At 44.0% G+C, this 27,736-nt stretch overlaps 2 protein-coding genes across 8 annotated transcripts in view; one reads left to right on the plus strand and one right to left on the minus strand.

Annotated features, from left to right (window-relative positions):
- Nucleotides 1–20,524, minus strand: part of CBX5 (chromobox 5) — a 44,500-nt gene extending 23,976 nt beyond the window's left edge. The window contains exons 1-2 of one of the 3 annotated variants that reach the window (XM_043564176.1): nucleotides 20,279–20,413; nucleotides 8,895–9,076 (exon numbers count right to left, since the gene is read on the minus strand). The gene's annotated coding sequence lies outside the window, so the exon portion shown is untranslated. Of the gene's footprint in view, nucleotides 1–8,894; nucleotides 9,077–20,278 lie in introns of all 3 variants that reach the window. The other 2 variants (XM_043564172.1, XM_043564173.1) reach the window with 2 other exon arrangements.
- A 444-nt stretch (nucleotides 20,525–20,968) lies between these two features.
- On the plus strand, nucleotides 20,969–27,474 carry HNRNPA1 (heterogeneous nuclear ribonucleoprotein A1). Of its 5 annotated transcripts, XR_006294693.1 has the most exons (12): nucleotides 20,970–21,101; nucleotides 21,670–21,786; nucleotides 22,035–22,181; nucleotides 22,321–22,531; nucleotides 22,624–22,716; nucleotides 22,797–22,889; nucleotides 23,179–23,253; nucleotides 23,450–23,608; nucleotides 24,170–24,325; nucleotides 24,557–24,622; nucleotides 27,015–27,100; nucleotides 27,334–27,474. XR_006294693.1 is itself a non-coding variant. In XM_043564171.1 (11 exons), exons 1-10 carry the CDS (start codon nucleotides 21,087–21,089, stop codon nucleotides 24,610–24,612), a joined length of 1,122 nt encoding a protein of 373 aa, XP_043420106.1. In that variant the 5' UTR covers nucleotides 20,970–21,086; the 3' UTR covers nucleotides 24,613–24,622; nucleotides 24,857–27,474. The 5 variants fall into 5 exon arrangements, 1 of the variants encoding a protein (XP_043420106.1); XR_006294694.1 differs by lacking the exon at nucleotides 23,450–23,608 and having other exon boundaries at nucleotides 20,969–21,101; nucleotides 24,857–27,100; XR_006294692.1 differs by having other exon boundaries at nucleotides 24,557–27,100.
- The last annotated feature ends 262 nt before the right edge of the window (nucleotides 27,475–27,736 follow it).

Genomic DNA, 27,736 nt, shown 5'->3' on the forward strand with positions numbered 1-27,736 from the left:
TCCCACTCATTATATCATTACAAGGGTTAAAAAAATGTATTAAGAACTGCTAGTCTGCAGAAGGTACAGAGAGACCATTACAGAAAACTGGGACAATCCAGAACAACAGAGGTAATGGTCAGCTATTTGCATTTGTCAATCCTAGAACCACAGAATCACCCACATAGGGTCTCTGGGATCTGTTTGTCCAGTTCAGGCTCTGCTCCAGTCCCTCCAGTCACTACTTTGCAATGCCAGCTGTCTTGGTGGCTTTTCTTAGATCTTGGTGTAGCACATTTTATTTTCATCACTACTTACGAGCGAAAGTATATATACAACATAATTCTAAATCTTTCTCTGAGCTTGCTTTGTATTTTTTTTTAAGTAACGAAAACCAACTGGTAAAGTGCCTCACTGAACCACCCACTGAACTATTTGGAGGCGGTAGTCAGACCAAATGTCAAAACACATAATCGGTGAGCTCTCTCTTCATTTTAGAGTTTCTTTTTCTTTCTTCTTCTTCTTTTTTTTTTTTTAAAGATTTTATATTTAAATGATCTCTATACCAAACATGGGGCTTGAACTTACAACCCGGAGATCAAGAGTTGCATGCTTTACCAAGTGAGCCAGCCAGGCACCTCCATTTTAGAGTTTCAAAATAAAATCTATAAGCCCACTAGCAAGGCAAAAATCCTCCAGAAAGAAAGCTTACATAAAGAGGAGAAAAGGGTGAGGGCATATGCAAAGCTCCCTATCACATGTATTAATTAAATATGCTGCCAATGGGTGAATTCAGTTAGCCCAGGCTTGAGAAATTCCCATTTCTCCCCCAAAAGTACCTGGGGAAAGTTAGTAGCTTAGGTGAAGATTAAATTGCCAGCTACAGCACTGTCTTCCAGGAGTCGTCTGTATCGCCTTATTGTGATAAATAAAACAGATGAAAAGAAACCAAATTTACAGAACCGTTTTAATCTGGTCTACTATGTTCTTTGTTCTTTATGTATCTAGAAGTACCAATGATTTTGAGTTTGTAACACATACAGCATAAAACTAAAATACCCTCTATAAAGATGTTTTCTTCTACTAGATTTATGATTTCCAAAGTATTAGCCATGTGGCATTTGAACAAAAACACGGCATAGAGATGCACATTACAGCTGTCCTGGCTGTCTCAGGTTTTGTTAAATGGGCTGATAACTATCACTCCACCTCCACCAAAAGCCCATGAGCACCCAATTCAAGAGGAGTTAAAAGCTTTTTAAATGTCTATTTAAGAGACTGGATTAGGAAAGAGTTGAGGAGGAAGATTAACTGTGGTCGTTAACACCCCTATCATTAACAAGCCACATATAGACAACACAAACTTTATTAATAGAGAGGAGCGAGGAGAGAGAAAATGCTTCCCTTTGGCTAGTGCAGCTCCAGTTTGTGATCCTTTAAAAATCAGGCCTAGGCACTGCCTCAACCAGTCACAGAATTATTCTGGGGCAAAGTATCCTGTTTGTTGATTATCCAAGACTCTTGCTCCAGTGAGCAAGGGAGTAAAGGGCCTTTTGTACTTTTAGATTAAAACATATACATTATAAATAGATAAAGGGTGCCTTATAAATTTTATTTGGCTGTACTCTCCTCCAAGCAATGAACCACATTAAAAATATAAATGAATGTGTACCATAGTGATTCTCAGAACCGCTTGAAGTTAATCAGTCTGGTTCACTGACATGTTTAGCAGTAACACACAAATTCTTGAGATCTCATTACGAGATCACAATCTCACAAAATAATTTTATATGGGATTTTATTTCCTTTATTAAAATCTACTGAGTTTCTGGGGTGACTGGGTGGCTCAGTCGGTTAAGCGTCCGACTTCGGCTCAGGTCATGATCTCACGGTTTGTGAGTTTGAGCCCCACGTCAGGCTCTGTGCTGACAGTTCAGAGCCTGGAACCTGCTTCGGATTCTGTGTCTCCCTCTCTCTCTGACCCTCCCCTGCTCTCACACACACACACACACACACACACACACACACACACACACACTCTCTCTCTCTCTCAAAAATAAACAAACACTTTAAAAAAATTTTAATCTACTGAATTTCTTCTCTCAAGTGTCAGTCCTCTTTAAATTTAGTTAGGCTACACCCAAACCCATCACTGGGCAAGAGGTTAGACATCCAATTGTTCCAAGATTTATGAGAAAGTAGAATTTGGCACCGCTATGGGCAAATGTCTTCCAGATAACGCTTTCCAACAATTCTGTCCTTGCAATGTACTGAACTCCTCTTAAGGGACCACAGTCTCAGGTGGGTGTTAATGTAATGCCCCCGATTTTGAATTCGAGAGACCACCAAAGAGCCAATACCAATGCAAACGCATGAGGGTTTATTTGCAAGCTCGAGCTTGGGCCCAAGTATACCCGGCACAGCAGAGCAGGGACTTGGACCCCTAGGTTAAGAGGCGTAGCAGTTTTATGGGGGCCAGTGGCCAATGAGATTGTAACACACACAGAAAGTTGCACATTTATGTCAGTCCACATGCAGGTGGCCAACTGAATTTACAATTTACCCTATGGTAACTGTTTGAACTAGCCTATCACTCTGGTCAGAATTGGCACGCAAGTTTGGCGAGCAAAAGGTGGGGTTTACATTCTCTGGCGGTTAGGGGTTCCGCATTCCTAAGTGAGCCAGTTTCCAGTAAGAGTGTACTCAGTGGCTTGACTAGGGTGGGGGAGTGTCTTAAGCAGTAAGTAGGTCATGTGGGGGTTATACATGAGATAGTGGGTGTAGCACAAGATGGAGTTAGTCTTGCTCTGCTTGTCCAGGGGTAGGGGATTTTTGTTAAATTCCTTGGGTCCCACATTCCCCCCTTTTCCAGAGGATCCTATGCAGGACCCAATCATGGGTTCTGGGTTTCTGTCGAGAGAGTCAGTGGTTGGTATTGTTGCCTGAGTACCGTGAGTTGAACTGTGTTGACTCAGTCCCTGACAAAAGCCACTAGTCTATTGATGAGGCAGGGCCCAAAGGTCAGAAGGAGAAGGATGATTAGGGGGCCGGCTAGGGAGGACAATAAGGTAGTCAGCCAGGGAGAATGATTGAACCGTGATTCAAACCATCCCTGTTGCTGCTCTCGTTCTCGTTTTTGCTTGGCTAATCCTTCCCTTACCTTAGCCATTGATTCTCGTACTATCCCTGAGTAGTCAGTGTAGAAACAGCACTCTTCGTTCAGGGCAGCGCAGACTCCCCCTTGTTGTAGAAAGACTAGGTCTAATCCCCTTCTGTTTTGGAGAACCACTTCAGACAAGGATGTTAGGGACTCTTGGAGGTGAGAAATGGAGGTCTCTAAGCGCTCTAGGTCTATATCAATGGCAGCCCTGAGGCTACTGTAATGGGAGGCCTGGGTGGCTAGTGTGAGGCAATTCCTGTTCCTGCGCCTGCCAATCCAATTCCTAATAGGGAGGCAATGGTGATGGCTGAGATGGGTTCCCGTTTACTTTGTTGGTGGGTATCTGCATCTTTCCATTGAAGCACCTGTTCATCTGAATGGTAGATGATTCTAGGGAGTAGTTGAACCAGCACACAGAAGCCCTCAGTTCTGTTTATAACTTGACCAGGAGCGCAGGGAGTCAGACCCTCGGAACAAGCCCACCAACTGTCTTGGGGTGGTAGATAATACCCTGTATTATTTATAGGCGTTGCACAGAGCCTGGTGGGTGCGTGGAGGAGTGCCTATACAGAGTCCTTGGCCTGACACGGACTGCAAGGTGAGGCCTTCACTACCAGGCTCTCAGTGCCACCTGCAAGCATTAGGGTCCGTGGTCGTGTTATATTGCCCCATTATTGCGATACCCTCATAGAAGGGGGGGCGGATATCATAGCACAGCCAGCAGGATCAGGTAAGATTGGGCTTAGTTGCGTTAAGGAATTTGTAAGCTTTGGACATCAGGGCCCAAAGAAGGTGTTGAGAAGGGTCGAGGGGGAGGAGGGGAGAGGAGAGTTGGGACTGGGGTGCCCCCATCGGAAGTGTTGTGTGCAAGCCTCTGAGGTTGAGGAGATGTTAGCACGGGCGGCACTAGCACAGTGTTGGGACCTATTCCAAGGGTTTGACCTTTTGGGTTCTCTAGCTATCTGATCATGAATAGGACTCCGTTATCATACCCGCTTTGGAAAAGCCGGAGTCCCCACAGAAGTCCTGCTCCCCAATTTGTTGCTTGTTTCCCGGTCTCCATGAAGGAAATGGTGACTGGATTACAGTAGGGGCGTTCTGAGCATGAGGGGTGCGTAGTATTCAGTTGGGACTTTTATGAGGCCGGACGGGTTTTGTGATAGCCAATTGCATGTCCCAGTGTGTTCGCAACCCCGTGCCTGGCAGAAGTAGTCCGCCCAGCCACCTCATGAGATACTATTACTGGATTGGGAGGGGGCTGGACATACGTAAAAACAGGTATTTTGGAGGGCTGTTTTGCCTACTTTGGTGCCACACCCTGGTATCCCTAGTCATCCGTTATGGAAGTTGGGGTTTTCCCAAACAGGTCACATAGGTCGATTGTCAGATTAGGCCACCAGGTTCCCCTGGGGTGTAGTTCTGACAGCTGGGTTACTACTTGATTAGAGCTTGGGGTGATGATGTGCCAGGTTAGATTAAGTGGTTGGTGGGGGTTGGATTTAGCCGTGAGGGGATACAGCACAAGTAATATTAGCGAGGCAAGTGGGAGGGACGCAGCCTTAGCTTTAAGGGATTGTCCTTGTCAGGCTGACTCTCCCATTCCGGAACAAAGTCTTTGAGGACGGCATGTGGATCAGCTGGCCTGACATGGATGTAGTGGACCCAGGGAGTTATTCCGTGGACCTTGAGAGCAGTGGGCGTGGTCATGATCACAACGTAGGGTCCTTTCCAGCGAGGTTGGAGTGCCTGCTGTTGGTGCCTCTGCACGTACACCCAATCGCCTGGTCGATACCAATGGGGGTCAGGAGGCGATCCGGTCTCGTAGAGGGCCTTCAGCTTAGGCCATACCTGCTCATGGGCTCTTTGTAACATTTGGAGGGAGAAAAGAAGCTGTTGGTCATTGAACTCAGCAAGCACTTCGGGTTTCAAGGCAGGAATGACAGGTGGGGATGTACCAAACATGATTTCGCAGGGAGTTAGTCCCATCTTATATGGTTTCTCATCCTATATAGGGCAAAGGAGAGGAGAGTGACCCAGTCCCCGCCAGTCTCCACGGCTAATTTAGTTAGGGTCTCTTTTAATGTCCTATTCATTCTCTCTACCTGACCTGAGCTCTGGGGTCTGTAAGCACAATGTAATTTCCAATCTGCCCCCAGTATTTGTGCTACTCCCTGTGTTACCTTAGAAATAAACCCCGGTCCATTGTCGGATCCGATCCTGGCAGGAAATCCATACCTTGGCAGAATGTCCTCCAGCAGCTTTTTGGTCACGATTTGCACTGTTTCGTGCTTAGTGGGGAATGCCTCTGTCCACGTAGTATCTACATCTTCGTAGTATCTATGAAAACTAGCAAGTACTTGTACCCATATTTTCCAGGCCTTACCTCAGTGAAATCTATTTCCCAGTATGCTCCTGGGTGGTCTTCCCTGAGTTGGGTTCCAGCATTAGACCCATGGGTGGTGGCGTTGGTTAGCTGGCATGCATGACAGCTTGCCACAATCTGCTCGATCTTTGCTCGAGAGTCCTTAATAATGACCTTAGCATGTCGTATGAGGTCTTCCATCTTTCTTGTTCCCATATGAGTACTCCGATGCATTTTGGATAGGACTCGTTGTCCTAGTTCCTCTGGCAGGATGATGCTGGAGTCTGCGGCCCTCCACCAGCCACACAAGCATTGGGTCATAGGCAAGTGTTTAATCCATTGTAAGTCAGTGCCAGTATAGTTGGGGGTGTCCAGCAGGGTTGATGCTCCCAGATCGGGTAGCATGGTTACAACCTGGGTCACCGAAAGGGCCGCCTCCTTTGCTTTTGAGTCGGCTAGCTGGTTTCCCCTGGCTACTGGTGTGTCTGCTTTTTGGTGTCCTGGACAATAGATGATAGCTAGTGCCTTGGGCAGCCAGAGGGCCCTTAGGAGTTCAAGAATCTCTGTTTTGTTCTTAATAGTCTTTCCCTCTGCTGTCAGAAGCCCTCTCTCTCTGGAAAGGGCTCCGTGGATATGAGCAGTGGCAAAGGCATACCTGCTATCGGTGTAAATGTTTATTCGTTTACCTTCTCTCATGGTTAGTGCCTTGGTCAGGGCGATCAGTTCTGCCCGTTGAGCCGATGTTCCGGCTGCCAATGGCTCTGCCCAGATGATCTCCGTTTCTGTGGTTACAGCTGCCCCCGCGTATCTGATTCCTTCTCGGACAAAATTGCTGCTGTCCATATACCAGGTGGCGTCTGCGTTCGGCAGTGGCTGGTCCCGGAGATCAGCCCTGATTCCGTGCGCCTGTGCCAAAATCTCTTGACAATTATGCAGAGGGGTGTCCCAGTCTGGGTTGGGGAGTAGCGCTGCTGGATTCAGGGTTGTAGGTGGCTTGAATAAAATTCTGGTGGGGTTCAGCAGTAGGCTCTGATAGGTTCAGCAGTAGGGTCAGACGAGCATTGCTGATCCAGCGGTCTGGGGCTGTTTGAGTACCCCTTCAATAGCATGTGGGGTGGTAACATATAGCTCTTGCCCCATGGCTAGCCTGTCTGCGTCCTTGACCATAGTGGCCACCGTGGCAATAATTTTTAAGCATGGGGGCCATCCAGCGGCCACCGTGTCCAGCTTTTTAGAGAGATAAGCTATGGGTCTTTTCCAGGGACCTATGTACTGGACAAAGACCCCTTTTGCCACCCCGTCTTTCTCGTCTACATACAGGTAGAAGGGCTTGGTTAGGTCAGGCAACCCGAGAGCCGAGGCAGACAGCAAGGCCTGTTTAAGGTCATTAAAGGCCTTGTTCATGGCCTCTATCCATTCAAAATTTTGTTGGTGCCTGGTGGCCTCATAGAGGGGTATGGCCATCTCGACAAAACCCGGAATCCATAATTGACAGAACCCTGCCGACCCCAGGAATTCGTACCTGACGGACGGTTTGCGGCTGTGGGATCCTCAGGATGGTTTCCTTCTGCGTATCCGTCAACCATCTTTGTCCATCCTTTAATTTGTACCCGAGGTAGCTCACCTCTGCTTTGCAGATTTGGGTCTTTTTGGCTGAGGCCCGGTATCCTAGAGCCGCTACAGTCTGGAGTAAGTCCTTGGTGCCTCGCAGGCAAGTGTCCTGGTCCTCCGCTGACAGCAGGATATCATGTACATATTGCAATAAGGTCAAATGAGGGTGCTCAGAACGGAACTCACCCAAGTCTTCGTGTAAGGCCTCATCGAAGATGGTTGGTGAGTTTTTGAGTCCTTGTGGTAGGCAAGTCCAGGTGAGTTGGCCATTGATGCCTTTCTCGGGGTCCGTCCATTCAAAGGCAAAAAGGTCTTGGCTCTTGGGTGCTAAAGGCAGGCTGAAAAAGGCATCTTTTAAATCTAATACTGTATACCAATTTTTGTCTGGAGGCAAGGTGGAGAGGAGGGTGTATGGGTTTGGGACCGTGGGGTGCACATCCATTACTCGCCGGTTGACTTCCCTCAAGTCCTGGGTGGCCTGTAATCGTTAGAGTGTGGTTTTCACACCGGCAGCAAGGGAGTGTTCCATGCCGACTGGCAGAGCCTTAATATGTCTGAGTCTAGTAGTCGCCGTATGTGGGGCGTGATTCCTGTTCGCACTGCGAGAGGCATGGGGTATTGGCGGACCCTGACAGGGTCTGCCCCCGGTTTTAGTTCTATCTATATAGCCGGTCGGTGTCGGGCCAGCCCGATTACCTGTTTCTGCCCATGCCTGAGTAAATTCCTGTAGCCAACGGTCAATGTCAGTCATTGGGGCTGGGGGGGGGTCTGGTGGAGACGATATTCATCTTCCAAACTCAGGACAAGCACCTGAATCGGTTTCCCTTCTTTGTCTAGGATTTTTGCCCCTTTGGGGTGGAAGCAAATTTGTGCCCCCATCTTGGTGAGCAAGTCCCAACCTAATAATGGGTAGGGACATTCAGGGATGACCATGAAGGAGTGGGATACCCGACCCATGCTGAGGTCCACAGTTCTTCAGGTAGTCCATGAGTACTGTTTGGTCCCCGTGGCCCCTTGCACCCATGAGGTCTTGCTCGCCAATTTTCCCTGGGGTTGTAATAAGACCGAATGTTATGCCCCAGTGTCCGCTGGAAATTCAACTGGTTGCCCCTCCACTCTGAGAGTTACCCTGGGCTTGGGGAGGGGTACCGAACCCCGACTCCCCTAGTCGTCCAGGTCCTCCATCTCTAATATCTTGGCAGGGGACTTAGATCTTTTGTTAGGGCAGTCTTTCACCCAGTGGCCCTCTTCCATGCAATAAGCACATTGGTTTTTTGTTTAGTTTAGGGTGCTCCCGTCAGGGACCAGGGCCATCTTCCTTACCTGTCCCTGAAGTCAGCTTCTTGAGGTGCCTCCGTTTTTCCTGTGGGTCATCCATGGTTGTAGCCAGCAGAATCTTAGCCAGATTTCGGGTCTGCCGGTCGCATAGTTTAGTCTGTTGCTCCTCCAGGCTTTCTCTATTATTGTAAACTCTCTCTGCTACTATTATTAAGTTCTGCAGGCTCTTTTCTCCTAGCCTCTCCACTCTTTGTAATTTTCTTTTGATGTCTCAAGTGGCCTGATTAACAAAAGCCATGATAATTGCGGCTTTTGTTTCTGGGGCTTCTGGGTTCATAGGGGTGTACTGCCTAAAAGCCTCTGTGATTCTTTCTAAGAAGGCTGCTGGACTCTCATCCTTACCTTGTCTTACATCATATACCTTAGTCAGATTAGTAGGCTTGCGCGCGGCAGCCTTGAGATCTGCCATTAGAGTCTGGCGGTAGACCCGGAGTCTCTCCTTACCTTCAGCCGAATTGTAGTCCCAGGTAGGGCGGGATAAGGGGAAGGCAGCGTTTATGAGGTCTGGGTTTTGAGTCGGCTGTTTGTCCTCTCCCAGGACAGACTTCCGAGCTTCCACCTGTATTCGTTCTGTCTTCGGTGGTGAAGAGAACCTGCAAGAGCTGCTGACAGTCATCCCAAGTAGGCTGGTGGGTAAAGAGAACAGTATCTAAAAGCCCAATTAAATCTTTAGGGTTATCGGAGAACTTTGCATTTTGAGTTCTCCAATTATATAAATCATTGGTGGAGAACGGCCAATATAACATTGGTTGTTTTCCAGACTCGTCAGGAGGCCCCATGGCGCGGAGGGGAAGGGCGGTGGAGTCGGCCGGCCCCATATTTGAGGGTGGGGCCCCCCGGTGGGTCCATCCATGTGTCCCTGCTGCTGGCCCACGCACAGGAATTCCTTCGTCAGGGAGGGGTGGTGCCCCTCCTGCAGCCCCTGGTGCTTCCAATGGAGGGGCAGAAGGGAGAGGGAGAGCCTGGTAGGGCAGTGGATGAATCAGGTCCTCCGGAGAGGAATCCTGCAAGACCAGATAAAGGGGCGTTTTGGCCTTTGTGTCAGTCTCCTTCTCGGCTTTCCGCAGGGCTAGAATCTTGGTAGGTCCTGCTTTGGGGGGTAAGAATGGTTTTAGCCAAGAAGGGGGGTTTTCAATCATGTCCTGCCAGACCAGGATGTAGAGCACCTGGTCAGGGTGGCCATCTGGTTTGTCCTCGAAGATTACAGCCTTGACCTGCAAAATAATAGGTAGGTGGAAAGTTCCTTCTTGGGGCCATCCCACGTCAAAGGTTGGCCATTCTGACATGCAGTAAGTCTGAAATTTCCCTTTTCTTATGTCTGTGCTCAAATTATGAGCCCTTTCCTTAACGTCCGAGAAGTGGAAGAGCATAAGAGACGGGGTGGTTTGGGTCCGCCCCATTTCAATCCACACCAAGACACAAACAGTTATGACGATTAACAAGGACACAATAACACAGACAAACGTTCCAGTGCGGCCGCGGAGACAAAACAGAAAGTAAAATGAAGGGCTGGCTGTCCGTAATGGCAGCGGGCCCTCCTCACAGATGAGGACTTTGTCCTCCTGGCGGGGGCAAGGGACGTCTCCCAAGACCCCCGGTCGACGGCTCGACAGCGCGTCCGCTTAAGCCAATGCCGACCCAAAGACAGTTTGGAATTCCTACAGGTAGAGATACAGTATAGAGCTCTCAGAAAATATGTGCGCGAAAGGTAGAAGTTGAGTGCACTCACCAGACGTGGGACCCTCCGGGTGGGGTCCTGGGGGTCTCTCGAATCCCGGACAAGCCCCCAAATGTAATGCCCCCGATTTCGAATCCGAGAGACCACCTAGGAGCCGATACCGCTGCAAACGCACGAGGGTTTATTTGCAAGCTCGAGCTTGGGCCCAAGTATACCCGACACAGCAGAGCAGGGACTTGGACCCCTAGGTTAAGAGGCGTAGCAGTTTTAAGGGGGCCAGTGGCCAATGAGATTGTAACACACACAGAAAGTTGCACATTCATGTCAGTCCACACGCAGGTGGCCAATTGAATTACGATTTACCCTATAGTAACTGTCTGAACTAGCCTATCACTCTGGTCAGAATTGGTGTGCAAGTTTGGCGAGCAGAAAGAAGGTGGGGTTTACATTCTCTGGCGGTTAGGGGTTCCGCATTCCTAAGTGAGCCGGTTTCCAGTAAGGGTGTACTCAGTGGCTTGACTAGGGTGGGGGAGTGTCTTAAGCAATAAGTAGGTCATGTGGGGGTTATACATGAGATAGTGGGTGTAGCACAAGATGGAGTTAGTCTTGCTCTGCTTGTCCAGGGGTAGGGGATTTTTGTTAAATTTCTTGGGTCCCACAGTTAATCTCACACCCACTCCTCCCTTAATTAAATGTGATGAAGCATGAACTAGTAGATTCAGTCACCTTTCATGAAGAACCTGGCAATTTCATCATAAGTAAATCTTAAGAAAAATGGATTCCAGCAATGTTTGAGTAGATACTATGAATCTTAGATTTTTACATACCACTTTGGCAGAGCATATTCACAAAACATGAAAGGGTTAAAACAGAACTAAAAGATCTACCAGCAAGTAAAATTGAGGTCATATTTTTCAAATAGCCATAAAATTAAGATGCAGTGCTAATCCGACATCGTCCAGCTTGTACAGATTTTATTTTTTTCTTAAGTTTATTTCTTTATTTTGAGAGAGAAAGAGTGGGGGGAGGAGGAGAGAGGGAGAGAGAGAATCCCAAGCAGGCTCCACATTGTCAGCACAGAGCCCAATGTGGGGCTAGATCCCACGAAACGTGAGATCATGACCTGAGCCGAAATCAAGAGTCCAAATGCTTAACCAACTGAGCCACCCAGGTGCCCCCAGCTTGTACAGATTTTAGATATTAGCAGCTTAAGGGTCTACAAAGACCCCTTCCGGTTTCTCCCACAAATTCTCTACTTTAAGGAAAAGCCTCTTCTATGCCAATTTACACTATCTCACAGCCTTAGTTTAGAGAAGACATTCAAGTGACATAAAAATTAATTTGCATAACCATAAACTAAAATCTCTAATTTAACTATTGAAATGCTATTATAATTTAAGTCAATACGCTAAAATTTGATTAATACAATGCTGACAAAAAAAGGGTTTTATAGAATTGGAGTTAGACTGTTAAACTTCATGGAGTAAAAGAGCACTCTTTCAACTTATGGCATAATTTTGTACTTTACTATTACCTTGGTGTATTAGCAACATGAATTATATTGAAGTCATAGCCTACAATTTAGATAAATAAAATCAAGGCAGTATTGAACTTTTTCCCATCCCATACAACAGTATCCTTGGCAGCTCCTTGGCCATCCATTATGTTCCTGACCAATTTCTCTCTGTGGCAATTTAAAAGCTGTAAAAAAATACATAATGGGTGATGACAGGAGAAACAAACCCACACCAGAAATTATTGAACCTTGTAGGTCTTTGCAAGTGTCTCTATTGACATTTAAGTGTGAGTTACTATGCCACAATATCATAAAAGTGTGCTCTACACTTCAGATATATTGATAGTTAAATGCAAAGAAAGGCCACCACCAGATTAACGGCTAAAAGGGATAGCCAATCTCAGACTACCCAGCTCTTCCACTGAATGCTCTGATGTGTTACTTAAACCAAGTAAGATGTTTCTGACTCTCTTTTTGTCCAGTTTCCAACTACAGTCCTAATTTAAATCCTATGCCAAAGGGATGATTAATATGGCAATTCTGATCCTTGCTCTGGGATATTTATTGAGGGCCTAGTAAGTGTCAAGCATCGCATGGGCACTGTCTCTAACCCAGTCTTCAATTTAAGAGCTAAGGATTTTAACAGTTTCTCCTTGATTAAGTCAGCACTGGTTAGTCCTGTCCCCAAAGGCTGTTAACAAAAAAGCTACTAAAAGGGCAACTTGTTAACAGTGGCAAAATCAGGATTAGGAATTAGAAGATGTGGTCCTCTTCCAGTCAGATCATTGAAAGATCAAGCTAGACAGTTCAGTTAACCTTAGGGTGTTAAGTTATTTGCCATACTTATCTCACAGATTTGCTGTGAAGGTAAGACAAATGAGCTAGAAAACACTTTTAAAAATATAAAGGAAATATGGGGCACCTGGGTGGCTCAGTCAGTTGAGTGTCTGACATAGGTTCAGGTCATAATCCTGCAGTTCCAGAGTTTGAGCCCCACATCAGGCTTGCTGCTGTCCTCTCACAGCCTGCCCTGGATCCTCTGTCCCCCTCTCTCTGCCCCATCCTGCTTGTGCACTGGCTACGCTCACTCTCTCTCTCGCTCAAAAATAAACATTATATACATGAAATAGAAGTGCCTGATAAATGAAATTAAAAATAATGAATGCTAGGTAAGTGCTCCCTCCTCTCTTATTTTCTGAAAGTATTGGTGTAGAATTAGTATTATCTCTTCCTTAAAGGTTTGGTAAAACTTACCAGTGAGGCCATCTGGCCCTGGAGTTTTCACTGGGGGAAGGTTTTCAACTACAAATTTCATTTCTTTTTTTTTTTTCCTTTTAATGTTTACTTTGAGAGAGAGAGAGAGAGAGAGAGAGAGAGAGAGAGAGAGAGATGAAAAGGGTGAATGGGGAAGGGGCAGAGAGAGAATCCCAAGCAAGCTCTGCACTATCAGTGCAGAGCCCAACTTGGGGCTTAAACCCACAAACTGTGAGATCATGACCTGAGCCAAAATCAAGAGCAGAAGATTGAGCCCCCAGGCACCCCCCAAATTTCATTTCTTTAACTACAGGGCTAGTGAGGTTCTGTATTTCTTCTGAAGTGAACTTTGGTAGTTTGTCTTTCAAGGAGGTGATTCAATTCATCTAAGACACTGAATGTATGGACATAGTTCATAATATTCCCTTATTGTTTTTAAAGTGTCTCTACAATCAGCAGTGACATCCCTTCTCTTAGTCATTTGTTTGTTTCCCGGATCAGACCTGCTTGGTTTATTAATTTTACTGATCTTCTCAAAATATCAACTTTCACCTTCATTGATTTTCTCTACTATTTTTATTTTATACTTCATGCTTTTATCTTTACAATTTCCTTTTTTCTGCCTACTTTGGGTTTAATTTGCTCTTCTTTTCCTAGGTTCTTAAGACAGAAATGTAGGTCACTGACTCTAGACCTTTCTGCTTTCTTAACCGAAGCATTTAATACTATAAATTTCTCTCTAAGCGAACTATCTTAGTTACATCCCACAAATTTTAAGGTCATGTTATCATTTTTATTCAGTTCAAGATATTCTCTAATATTCTTTGATCCATGGGTTGCTTAGAAGTGTATTAATACAGATGTATATATTTCAGTTCCATTGTTTTTTCTTTCAGGTACTTTGAGGCTTTATTATTAGTTGTGTAAAACTCAGGGTTGTTGTGTCCTCTTGATGAATTGATCCCTTTATCATCTAATCTGGTGTTAGCTATTTGCCCTACCTACCTCATGTCTGTTATGGAAAAAGAACAAAAGAACAGTTTGGAAAGTATACAGCAAACAGAAGGTAAGATGTCTGATGACAGAGGAAGTTAAAATAACTTTAATGAATTTTCTGAACTATCTGTAAGTTATATCTATGCCTGTCTCCAACTACTCATATAAATGAGGTTTGCCTATGTTTTATCAGATCCTTAGATATAATTTATTGTTGGGAAATACAGAACAAATTAGCAGTATTATTACCCTCCACAACTCCCTGTGAGGTAAGTCTTACTGATTTAGGGATAAGAAGGAAGGCACATGGAGGATCTGCCTCAGAAACCAAACTTAAGATAGATATCCCAGCCTGTTGTTGACTTCTTTAACAGGGCATTTTATTCCGACATAATTATGCCTGCTGACTCAGATATGAACTTGCTTTATTCTAAGAAATGGAGATTACAATCAGAAGAATACTTGAATTCAATTTGGTTCCTTCTCCTCTTCTCCATGTAAGAAATGAGAGTGTATTATAAAGCTTGATCTTTGAATAGTCCTTTCAACAACACTATCTCAAGCCCATACTTTCTAGTGTCCTTTCTAGCAATGAAGCATGATGGAACAGGCACTCAGTTAAGTCTGAAGAATAAGACTGCATGTGAAGAATTTTGAAACTATAGCCCCACGACCTACTTGCAGGTAAAAAAAATCTGTCACTGTTTAATTTTGACAAACTACACTTACCAGAAAGGAAATGCAGACTACACAGTCCATAGCCTCATTAGGATGAGAGTGAAAAATGGCCCAAGTAGTCCATTATGCCCTTTTTAGAAAATCACACACAATTAACAAATGTGTTATCCTGTGTCAATACCCCAAGGATACGACAACCAGACAACCAGCCAACAACTTAGCCTTCTATCCTTCAAGTCCTAGGCAAGACCACCAATGGACTACATTGGCCCAAAATATTAGAAAGAGTTCTTCATGTACATTTAAAACTAGTGCTTCAAAAACAAACTCCAAGACAATTCAGGAGTCATTTAATGAAAGACTTTGGTCTAGAAGGCTATCAGCAATCACCTATCCAATTCCTTTCATGTAAGATGGAGAAACTAAGAACCAAAGAGAGCAAATGGCTCACCCAAGGTTCTATCACTACTTAATGACAGATATGGGAATAGAATCTAAGTTTCCTGAGCCTTTTTTTGTCCCCATTTGCCTCTCATTTTTAAAATAACTTTTTCTTAGGGTGCCTGGGTGGCTCAATCGGATGAGCATCCTAATTTCAGCCTCAAGTCATGATCTGAGTCAGGGGATCAAGCCCCAGGTCGGGCTCCACAATTAGCATGGAGCTTACTTAGAGTCTCATTCTCATTCTCTCTGTCTCGCTCTCAAAAAAAAAAAAAAAAAAAAAAATTTCTCTCTCTCTCTCTGCCCCTCTTTCTCTAAAGTAAAAACAAAAAAAAAAGTTTTCTTTTCTGAATTATGCAAAATTTATTTGGATAGGGGTTAGAGAACTAAGGTGTAGTGGTCTGAGTGATGGCCCCCCAAGAGACCCAAGTCCTAATCCCTTGAACCCATGAATATTATTTCATAGGGCAAAGGTGTGACTAAAAGATGTGAGGGGCGCCTGGGTGGCTCAGTCAGTTGAGCATCCGACTTCAGCTCAGGTCACGATCTCACGGTCCGTGAGTTCAAGCCCCGCGTCGGGCTCTGGGCTGATGGCTCAGAGCCTGGAGCCTCTTTCCGATTCTGTGTCTCCCTCTCTCTCTGCCCCTCCCCCGTTCATGCTCTGTCTCTCTCGGTCTCAAAAATAAATAAAACGTTAAAAAAAAATTAAAAAAAAAAAAAAGATGTGAAAGGAGAAATTTATCCTGGAATATCTGATTGGGTCTTAAATGCAATCACATTTATCCTGATGAGAGGCAGGAGTTCTGAGACAGAGAAGACCATGTGAAGACAGAGCAGGAAGCGCTGAGGCCACAAGATGAGACTGACAACCACCAGAAGCTGGAAGAGGCAAGGAAGGGACTCCACCCTCGGGCCTCCAGAGGGGGCTCAACACCTTGACTGCAGACTTTTGGCCTACAGAGTTGTAAGAATAAATTCCTATTGTTTGAAAACCACTAAGTTTGTGGTAATTTGTTCCAGGAGCCACAGGAAACTAATACACAGGGGAAATAAAATTTTTAAAAATCATAAACTCGATATATATAAAACCAATTCCTGATCCAAAAAGAATTGTGCTCCAAGTAACCCAAAGAATGCCTAAAACCTTTAATCCCTCATTTCAAAGGGTAAATTGAAGCAATCAGGGAATGTAATTTTCCTCCCAAAATACTGGCAGATCCAGGAAGACAAACTCAGCGAGGTCTAGTATTTACATAGCTGCTAACAAGAACAGTGTAGGTTTTTCCCCAAACATGTTAGCTGGTAGAGCTCCTGGACAGACTAAACATAGGCACCAGTTGTCACTGTGGGTGTTCTGCCAACACAAGTGTAAAGTTGTCATCAGAAATGAATATGTGGCTTCGAGTAGCTTACAGAAATCCAACAAAGCTGTATCTTGGACTCTGCACAAGCCAACTCTTCTCAGGATGACCTGGACTCTTTCCCATTAGTACAATGATCAGTTAAAGGCATCCTTTATAAGGAGGAAAGGAAAATCAAAGTTATGTCAGGGAAAAAAGATAATTGCCCAGAGTCCAAGTTCATGAATAACAATGTGTAAATAGCAGCCATACTAAGTCAGTTACAAGTGATAGCTCACATTGTAATTCACTACTCTTAAAATCAATATCCACAGCACAGAGCTTTAAGCCCAATTTCATGTAAGGCAAATGGAAATAAAAATAGACTGAGCAAAAGAACAAGGAAAGGAAAGAGATGCTTTACCGAGAATTATTAAATGGGCTATTCCAGTAAGATATATAAATCGTGCTTTGTGGTTAAATTATATAACTTAAATAAAAAATACTAATATAATCTTCCTCAGAAATCTTTGTATCCTATATGCCTTTTCTCTTCTCCAGAGCCACTATCAAGGGGTCTGAAAACCACCAAAACTTTCCTAGACATATTAAAATCCAGTCACTGCAGAGGCATGTTCTTTCTTTCTTTTTTGCCCCAACCATCACCCCGCTCACCTACTATCCAGATCGCTTTCTTTGTATTGGTTTTCAGACAGACCAGTGAAGATGTATTATTTTCCCTTTCAGGTTTGGTGGCAATAGTATACCCCTAAGTTCTAAGCATAACCACTTGAAACTTAATTTTTGTAACATAAGCTAAACATCTTGTTTTATTAACACACCGGTACAAATGAACAACCAGACCAGGTTCTCTGATGGCAAGAAATAAGCCTAAACTTAAGATTTTCAATCTGATAGTCTCCGAATTTCAATGAAAAATTACCCACCAGAGAGAGAAATGTTCATCAGACCTATTAACTGACATTGTAAGAGAATTCACAAAAAAGCAATTTGTACTTGCATACCACAGTAAACCAAGAAGCCTGTATTCAAATCCTGAAATCTTTCAAATTAAAATATATCACTAAAATCGTCAAATAACGGACCACAGGTTAATTTGTTTATAAATCCAAGCAGCTCAGGCTGGAGATAGAAGGAATCCATTCAGAGTAATGTAAGAAGCATGATTTGGTTCTCTTTCTTCAGATCAGCTTTTTTTCCCCAAACTGTGAGTTTAGGGCCATGAAATCAGCAGAAACTGACCTGTATTTCTAAGAAAATGAAATCGTGTACTGCAGATGAGAAAATACCAAAGTGCTTTGCACGTGTATTTATATAGTAAAGCCTATTTCAATATGTGTACAGGGTCAGGGTAAAACTCTCTGATCCAAAAGAATTCAGTAAAGGAAAGAGGTTTAAAGCAGGCAAAAAATCTAAGAAGCATCTAACACAAGGTCCACCTTCTTACAAAAAATATTTGCTAATATTTTAGGAAGCCAAACAAACACTGGATGCAATCGTGTTTAAACTTCAAGAAATGGTAAAAATTTAATGAAATTGTCCTTTTATCCAATGGAACAAAGATCACTCTACATATGAAGAGATATCCATTAGGATTTAGTGATCCATTCCCCAAAGACTACTTTCTAAACACTTTACCGGTCTTCTTCGTCTAATTTCCAATTATTAAAATGAAAGATTTGACAAAAATTTCAGCATCTATCATTTTATTTATTTTTATTTGTTAAAGTAATCTCTACACCCAAGTTGGGGCTGGAACCTATGATCCTGAGATCAATAGTCACATGTTCCTCCACTGAGCCAGTCCCAGCTCCCAGCATATCATTTTAAATCAACGTGTTTTTTTTTTTTCTTTTAAGTTTCTTTATTTTTTAGTAATCTCTACACCCAATTTGGGGCTCAAAGTCACGACCCTAAGATCAGGAGCATATGCTCCTCCAACCAAATCAGCCAGGCACCCCTAAATCAAAGGTTTTCAACTGAGGAAGATTTTGCATCACCACCAACAACAACCCCAGGACATCTGGCAATGTGTAGAGACATTTTGATAGTCACAAATGGAGGTGACGGATGAGGTGAGATGCATTTGTTGGCTCAAAATGTCAACATGCTGAGGTCAAGAAACCCTGTAATAGATCAAGATGGTATTCCTTTTAAACCTAAATAGAGATAGATAACCTTAATCTGTATCTTTCTTTATAAACTAAGCAGAAAAAAGTGCATAATTAGCATACCTACAGTTTACAACCAAATATGAAATAAATTTGTCTTCTTGCCAAGTGTCAGAGATTCTCTCCTCTGGGCAGCTAAACTTTCTTTTGTACAATGTCACAAAGGTCTCTAATCAGAAGCATACTTCATATGTAGTTGAACTTATTAACAGTTCTTCTATTAACCTTAAATACATCAGTGAACAACAACAGAGCAATTTAGATTCTTATATGGCCATTATGTAATGAAAATGTCACTATTTTACTGAAACATCTTCAAATCAGCTGACTGGGCATTACCAACAGGTGATTACAGCTCCTATAAAATAAGTATTTTGAAGGAAATATAATCAAAAGGCAATGGAATAATCCAGGTGATGGATGAGTCCTGTCTCTAACACCCTAAATATCCCCCTTGTTAAGCAACTTCCTTATCAAAATCCAGACATCCTCAAAGGAAAAGAAGAAAGAGAGCTTAGAAACTCTTTAGTGGTGTAAAGAAAGATCTACATGGGGGGGAAGGCGTCAGAGACAAAGATAAAGGCACTGAGACATGAATAATGCTTGTAAGGCGCTTAGTTTAGCCTCTCTAGTAGGTACTAAGTAGTCAAATAAAAGTTACCTTTTTAATATTTGTATTTTTATACTGAGGATCACCTTAGTTCTTAGGGGAAAAACAACTCTATCGAGGTGTAAGGATAAAAGAGGCTGTGAGAAGCCCGTGATTATGACTGGAAACACAAAAGTTGACTTTTTAATCTAATCTTTATTTAATCACAAATTACGATCCCTGAAAAGGCTTAAACAGCAGACACCAACCTGCCTAGATCCCACTCTGTCTATAGAGGAAACACACTTCGGTATGTAGCCTTCCAAAACTTTTTCTATGGATTTACAAATACCCATTTGTCCGTGGAAAGGTGCTTCACGATGCAGATTTTTCTCGGGTGCCTTTCCACGACAGTATAGATTTATCCTACTGGTTCTAACATTTCAAGTCAGTCTTCCTAAAGAAGCGAGGTCCCAAAGACCTACCTTGCTCCCCTCAAAACCAGAAGTGTTGGGACAGAACTTATAGTTTCCCTACAAGAAAGGTGTATGGGACGGAGGCCTAAAGGATTCGTTAGAGAAGTCACAGTGGATAAAATATGCGCTGCCGCGCCATCACAGGCATTGAATCCCCTTCTTCACAACCTCTAACGTTAAGACCTCCCTCTTCTGGACCGCTGATTGGACGACCTGCCCGAGCGCTTCCCGTAGGCTACCCGTCTACTGGCTCCAAATTTGGTCCATCCATTTAACCGCCCGACTGCCGCATTCCCCATTGGAGTCAATCCGCTGCCTCTTGGATGAGCCCAACCTACCGCGCGCTCCGTGCTCATTGGCTCAGGGAGCCGCTGCTCAGGAGCGGGAAACCCGCCTCCCACATTCCGATGGCCCAAGGACCGATCAGTCGGCAGCTAAGGGCGGACCCAATTGGCCTAAACACAAGCCAGTCAAGCCCTCCGGCTGCACAGCGCCACAGAACTTACAGGAATAAAACATCCCGCCCCTGTTCTTCCATTGGTTGGCCGGACCCACCGCTCCCCCTTCACGAGCCCCCACCCCGCGGTCCATTCATTTCACACAATAACGGGCCCAATTGGAGTCAGTTCAAGACCTCGTATGGGTAGGCAAGACTATCCGTCACTTACCCGGAATCGACACCGATCACTCACGCAAACGTCTTCCCTGTTCCTCTGTGGTGAGGCAGGACCACAAGACAGTGCCGCCGCCGCCTTCTGCGCAACGCCAACCGCCCGCCAAAACGGATCCTTCCCTGCGCCTGCGCGACCAATCCTGGGACCGTACCCTTTCTCCGCCCATTACGCCTGCGCAAAACGAGGCACAACTCCCGCCACTACGCAAGCGCTGTAGATTCGCCGCCGTCTCCCGCCCGCCATTTCACGTGTTCCAAGCGCCCAGCGGAACTTCTTAATGCGCTTGCGTAAGCTCGCCATTTTACTACACATGCGCTTAGTGGGCGGTCGTTGCAAAAAAAGAAAGAAAACAGTCACCTCATAACTTCTTTCCTAATACATAGTATTAATCATGTTTTGCCAAGTGAATTGAGCGTAATTTCGGGGCGCGAAGGACTGAAAAATTATTTAAATACCTTAGATACATTCAAATATGAATGATTGGTTGGCGAGCCAATCACACTGGCTAAGAGTAATATTGTTCAGGAACCAATGAACACTAAGGGGTGGAGACTGCGTAGAACGCCCAAACGGATGACGTTACACAGCAATGCGGCACTACAGACCAATAGCAGGGGGGCAGCTACTGCAAATATCCAATCAGAGACACTCAGGGGCGGAGTCTACCAATGCCTAAAGCGAGGAGGCGGGATAAAAAAGCGAGGCCGAAGGTAGGCTGGCAGATACGTTCGTTAGATTACTCCTTTCTGCCCGTGGACGCCGTCGAGTAAGCATCGTGAAAGTCTCCCCTCCCACCGCCGTCATGTCGAAGTCAGAGGTGAGTAACACGCTCTCTTCGGCCTAATTTTCTTTCTCGCCGTTACTGAATTCGGTAGGATGTGGTTTGGTTTGGCTGCTTGCGCCAGCTCTGGCTCGGCATTTCTTCCGTTGCTGCCAAGGGCCTACCCCTCCCAAAGTTCGGGTCGCCATTTTGTCCTCGTCGTCGCCATGAGGCCGCCGTCTTGCAACACTTGGTTTTCACTCCGGGCTTGTTCCTCCTGGCAAACCCTTATGCATATTCGATTGTTTTGTTTCGTTTTATTTTTTCACCTTGTATCAGGGGACGATTTTCTTAAGGAGCAGAGGTAGTTCCTTATTGGCTCTGTATTCTTCCAGCTCCGTCCTTTTGTTGCGCGTGCGTCGGAGGGAGAGTTGGGACGCATGCGCTCGGGGCTTCCCAGCCCCCAACATATCGTCTCCCCTAATGGGGAGAAGCACGTGGCTTGCGGCGACCCAAAGGAACAATAAGTGCTATGTATCATTGTCGTGTAGCTTTGCTTCTAACTGGAAGCTTTTTTGTGTTGTAACCCCCCCCCACGTAATGATTTTTTTTCCCCGACTCCTAGTCTCCCAAAGAGCCTGAACAGCTGCGGAAGCTTTTCATTGGAGGTTTGAGCTTTGAAACAACCGATGAGAGTCTGAGGAGCCATTTTGAGCAATGGGGAACGCTTACGGACTGTGTGGTAAGACTTAGAAGAGACAAAAGGCCAGTAGGACTAGTTTATTTCTTTGGATTATCTTGTGATTACTTGTGAAGATTGTTAACGGGATTATAGTTGAAAATAACCTGGCAAGGGAAGGTGTGGCTTTAGCTGATTAGAGGCTCCCTTGTTAATTTAGTGGGAAACTGAAGGGCCTTGTGTTTACTCATGGTAGAAATGACAGTAGTCTCTGGGGTTTTATTATGTAGTAAATTTTATTAACGTTTCAGGTAATGAGAGATCCAAACACCAAGCGCTCCAGAGGCTTTGGGTTTGTCACTTATGCCACTGTGGAAGAGGTGGATGCAGCCATGAATGCAAGGCCACACAAGGTGGATGGAAGAGTTGTGGAACCAAAGAGGGCTGTCTCGAGAGAAGTGAGTGATCTAGTTCTTTTCTCGGTTATTTAAAAGTGTGCTACTAAGCGGACTTTGCGTTTGGGGATGTTAAACTTCTTAATGATCTTGATTAAGGATAGTTTTATTGGGAAGTAAATTAATTGGGCTTTCTCATTAGGATTCTCAAAGACCTGGTGCCCACTTAACTGTGAAAAAGATTTTTGTCGGTGGCATTAAAGAAGACACTGAAGAACATCATCTAAGAGATTATTTTGAACAGTATGGGAAAATTGAAGTGATTGAAATCATGACTGACCGAGGCAGTGGCAAAAAGAGAGGCTTTGCTTTTGTGACCTTTGATGACCATGACTCTGTAGACAAGATTGTCAGTAAGTCTCCGGGGCATGCAACTCGCTAAGTTTCTGAAACCCGTGCTGTATTCTAGTCTTTGAGATTGTGTTCTCTTTGAAATTTTTTTTAGTTCAAAAATACCATACTGTGAACGGCCACAACTGTGAAGTAAGGAAAGCTTTATCTAAGCAAGAGATGGCTAGTGCTTCTTCCAGCCAAAGAGGTGAGTTTGTTTAATTAGATCTTACAGGCAACGAAGTCATTCGAATCTGTAGGTTTAACACTTCAAACTTCTCTTTCAAGGTCGAAGTGGTTCTGGGAACTTCGGTGGTGGTCGTGGAGGTGGTTTTGGTGGGAATGACAATTTTGGCCGTGGAGGAAACTTCAGTGGGCGAGGTACGTATGGTTATATATAGTTTGCTGAAAATTAATAGTAAGCTTGTCATTTGACAATCCCCAGATAACTTGTCCACTTGCAACCTATGGTGGATGTACCTATGGGTCAGCTTTTCCAAAGTTAATTTTTATCCAGGTGTTGTGGCTTCTTACTGGAGGGTTAAGTCTTCAGTATAGAAATCATTTTTGTGACCCAGGGGGGGTTTCAGAAAACTTGAATTTAGGAAGGGTATAATTTGTATGCAGCCAATACACCTCAGAAAGTGGTTAAAACTCTACTTTTTTCCAGGTGGCTTTGGCGGCAGTCGAGGTGGTGGTGGATATGGTGGCAGTGGGGATGGCTATAACGGATTTGGTAACGATGGTAAGTTTATCTTGGGTACGTAGGTGAAAAGTTTGTTTTGGAATCTCTAGAGTAGGGTAGTAGAGCTAAAGTAGTGCATGACCAGCTCAGCTCTGACCGTAACCGCATGCTGTGAGCAGGCTTTTAGGTGTTACACTTGCACAGGTTTTGATTGTTGAATACTTTTGTCTTATTGAGAAGAATTGTATTCTTGTAGGTGGTTATGGAGGAGGCGGCCCTGGTTACTCTGGAGGAAGCAGAGGCTATGGAAGTGGTGGACAGGGTTATGGAAACCAGGGCAGTGGCTATGGCGGGAGTGGCAGCTATGACAGCTATAACAACGGAGGAGGCGGAGGCGGCTTTGGCGGTGGTAGTGGTAGGTATCCAGTGATCCAAGTACTTGGTGCAATAGTTAGATTAGCTCTTTAGAGTTTATGGTCATAAGGGGATTTGATGCTCTTAAAAAGCATTATGTGGTGCAATGCATGGTGTTCTTTTTTAACGGGCTTGCTAATGCTACCTCCTAGCTTTAAGCTGGGGCCGCCTCACTCCCAAATAAGATAGATGGATAAGTGGATAGTCCTGTCTTTAATCAGAATTAGATTAGTTTCCAGCAGGATTTAGTTGTCTTAACTCCCTTGGGATCCTAGGCACTTAGTTGATACATCCAGCATGTGTTTGCAGTGCCCCGGATGGGCACAGACCTTCAAGCCTAGAGAATATATTGCTATTATGCCATGGTAAGTTGGGTAAATTTTATTAAAAGTATTGAGTTATTCAACTGAGTGCCTTGCCCAGAAAAGGATGATTGGAGCCACCAGAGTTTGGGAGGAAGGCAAGCAGATCATGCAACATTTTTTGCTCTGAGCACTAAATAGAATTCAGAACTTAACCATCTTCTCCAAATAACAAATAAAGGTCCTCTTTCCATTTCTAGGTAGCAACTTTGGAGGTGGTGGAAGCTATAATGATTTTGGCAATTACAACAATCAATCTTCAAATTTTGGACCCATGAAAGGAGGAAATTTTGGAGGCAGAAGCTCTGGCCCCTATGGTGGTGGAGGCCAATACTTTGCCAAACCACGAAACCAAGGTATTGTATATATGTTTATTAGAAGGTGAGGTACCCATAACCAGGTCCAGTAATTTTGGGGTGAGGTGTGTGTAGACCGTGAAAAGCTACAATCTAAAAGCTTTTCAAGAACTTAATCAGATTGGGAAAATCATGTGCGCCCGAACTCAGATCTGAGGCTTTATTGCCCCTGATACAAAAAGTGTTTCTATTTATGCTTCCAAAGCTTAAAGGGACAAATTCTATTCTTAGGTGGCTATGGCGGTTCCAGCAGCAGCAGTAGCTATGGCAGTGGCAGAAGGTTTTAATTACTGCCAGGTAAGTAAACATCTTTTTATGTTTGAAGTTAACTTTTATAAATGATGATGAATCCAGTAACCCTAATATAGCTGAGCAGTGCAACATAGTTAACATTATAATTGCAGTAAAATTGTGGATATTAAGTTAATATTCAGATCAGCAAAATTTGTGGGAAACAAAACTTGCTATTGGATTGTAGCCTTGAGTCTTAATATGTTTAGATTAACAACTTTATTCCATATTGTTCAACAGGAAACAAAGCTTAGCAGGAGAGGAGAGCCAGAGAAGTGACAGGGAAGCTACAGGTTACAACAGATTTGTGAACTCAGCCAAGCACAGTGGTGGCAGGGCCTAGCTGCTACAAAGAAGACATGTTTTAGACAATACTCATGTGTATGGGCAAAAAACTCGAGGACTGTATTTGTGACTAATTGTATAACAGGTTATTTTAGTTTCTGTTCTGTGGAAAGTGTAAAGCATTCCAACAAAGGGTTTTAATGTAGATTTTTTTTTTTGCACCCATGCTGTTGATTGCTAAATGTAATAGTCTGATCATGACGCTGAATAAATGTGTCTTTTTTTAAATGTGCTGTGTAAAGTTAGTCTACTCTGAAGCCATCTTGGTAAACTACCCCAACAGTGTGAAGTTAGAATTCCATCAGGGTGATGCCAGGTTCCATTTGAAATTTATTTGCAACCTGCTTGGGCACAGAAGCCGTTGTCTCCACAAACATTGGTGTGGTTGAACTGACAGTTAATGTGTTGTGACCTGGAGTTCACCGTTAAAAGGGTCACCCAAGCAAAGTCCTGGAGTTTATTTGGTTATTAATATGATTGTTGGCACATCCTATGCAATATATCTAAATTGAATTATGGTATCAGATAAAATTATAGATGGGATTAAAGCTTGTGTATCGTCCATTATCATGTGTAATCAATAAACGATTTAATATTCTCTTGAATGGAATGACAACTGTATGGATTTGGGACTGGCAGAGCTTTGGACTTTCCCTACCCACTACCCCTCATAATGTTGAATGCTTCTATCACGATTCAAGTTCAAAACTCTGCCAGAGAATAGAAACCAGCTGCTGGCTAATGCCACCCCATAAGTCCACAGATTAGAAGTGTTTGGGAGACCTTTTTAAACTGACCAGCACCAGTAAGAATATCTTCTTTTTAATACAAAAACAGGCTTACATTAAAGGAAAACAGCAGTTTTGTGGTTGGGTGGGTCCTTAATAGAGGTGTATAGATTAACTGTACTAATTACCGATTTGGACATTAAAATTGCGGAGATGGGGAGGCAACTTACTATATTCACGCTAACTGCAGTTTTCCTTTAAATATGGTACATCACACAACCATCCTAAAATGTTAATTGTATAGAAAATGATTTCTGAAGCCTTTTTACAGTCACTTAATATCCAATCATTGTTATTTGTTACATAGGTTCTTTTGAGCCCTCCCTTTGGTACCCTCAATTTCAGTGCCATTGTACCTGGTAGCATAGAGAATTGTTTATCACTAGGACTGTGTATTCCCTCCCAATTTCGTGGGTGTGTTACTTGGAAGTTTGGGGAGGAGGGTGGAGGGGGGAGCGGGTGGGAGGTGGGTGGGAAAGCATGGGTGATAGTTCCATGAGTTTGATATTGGCTGAGTTTGCAATGGCAGGTGGAACCTTAACTATTGAGGGAGTTTGCAGATACCTCAGGATTCGTGACAATGCCTTTAAAGATCCAGGAGAGATGTTCAGCTACTAGGAACTGCTAGCAAGCATAGCGCGAATGGCTCCGAGCTCAGACACTCTACAGCTGAGAGTAGACACTTGTGGTATGTGGAGTACAGATAAGCCAGGGGCAGGCCACGGCACGCTCCATGAAAGCTAGGAGGGAGTGAAGTTTCAGTGACCATCGCGAGAAAGGAGGCAGACAAGAGTAAGGCACACCTGACTCTTAGGACTAGCAGTCAGAACCAGGAGAAAAGGTTTTATTGCTATGCTGGTAGGTAAGAACAGATTTTACTTCCATCCATATAGTGTTCTCTAAAATCCAGTTTTCTGTTAACATTAATCCTTCATATATTGAGCCAAAACTAGTCCAGTTAAGCTGAACTTGGTTTTTCTGGAGATGAATTTTCTTAAATTGACACCCTAGATTTGGTGGCTCCCAAATGAAGGAAGTAAACACTTTAATTCTGTGGCAACATATTTTTGCCCTTTAATTTTATTTCCTACCTTCCTTTGACCCATTTCCTTAAAACGATGGCTCAAAGTAATGTGTTAGAATCTTCCCAAAAGTCTGGGGGGAGGGAGGGTGGACCCTTTGGGGGAGGGGGAGGTGGGGGGTTTACCCTGAGCTGGGACTTGGTCTCCCAAAAAGCTAGTTCTAAAGGTTGTTTACTTTTCTAGGGAGGAGTCTGCTACTCCAGGCTAATCAACTCTCTTTAAAAATATAAAACAAAACAAACTCATCTGTCCAAATTTATGGCTAAAAGGTAAGCTGTTTACAAACTTAACAGGCACCAAGAGTGCTTGGTATTGCCAGAGTAGACCGTGATGAGCTGTACCTGAGAACAAAAACTTTCATAGTCTGGTCTAGTAAAAGGCCATAGCCAGCAAAAAGTGATTTAAAGCAGCTGGGTTCCCAGTCAACAGAACAGTATAATTGTAGAATCTTCCAAGTGCTTCTGCAAATGCCTCATAACTTTTTTTTTTTTTTTTTTGGCAGGAACATCCTTATGAGGACAACCTTTATCTGAGCCACTGCACTTCTTTTTCACTACCATGTAGTTGTTAGCTGTTCTGCAGCTTGAATTAATCATTCAGTTTTATGAATGGACTTTTTAAATAAAATTTCTTTTGATTTCGACTTGGTTCTGTCTTGTTTCGTTCACTTTCATGATACGGTAAATCAGAATTTTTAGCAGAGTTGAAGTCTTTCCCCTTTGTTCCTTGCTAATTCTTACTCGGATCCTTCTAAATTTAAAGTAATGGGGTGCCTGGGTATTGACTTCAGCTCAGGTCATGATCTCACAGTTTGTGAGTTCGAGCTGGGCTCTGTACTGACAGCCTTGGAGCCTGCTTCAGATTCTGTGTCTCCCTGTCTGCCCCTCCCTTGCTTATGCTCTGTC

The sequence above is a fragment of the Prionailurus bengalensis genome, chromosome B4 (genome assembly GCF_016509475.1).
Source record: "Prionailurus bengalensis isolate Pbe53 chromosome B4, Fcat_Pben_1.1_paternal_pri, whole genome shotgun sequence".
In the NCBI taxonomy this organism is placed as follows: domain Eukaryota; kingdom Metazoa; phylum Chordata; class Mammalia; order Carnivora; family Felidae; genus Prionailurus; species Prionailurus bengalensis.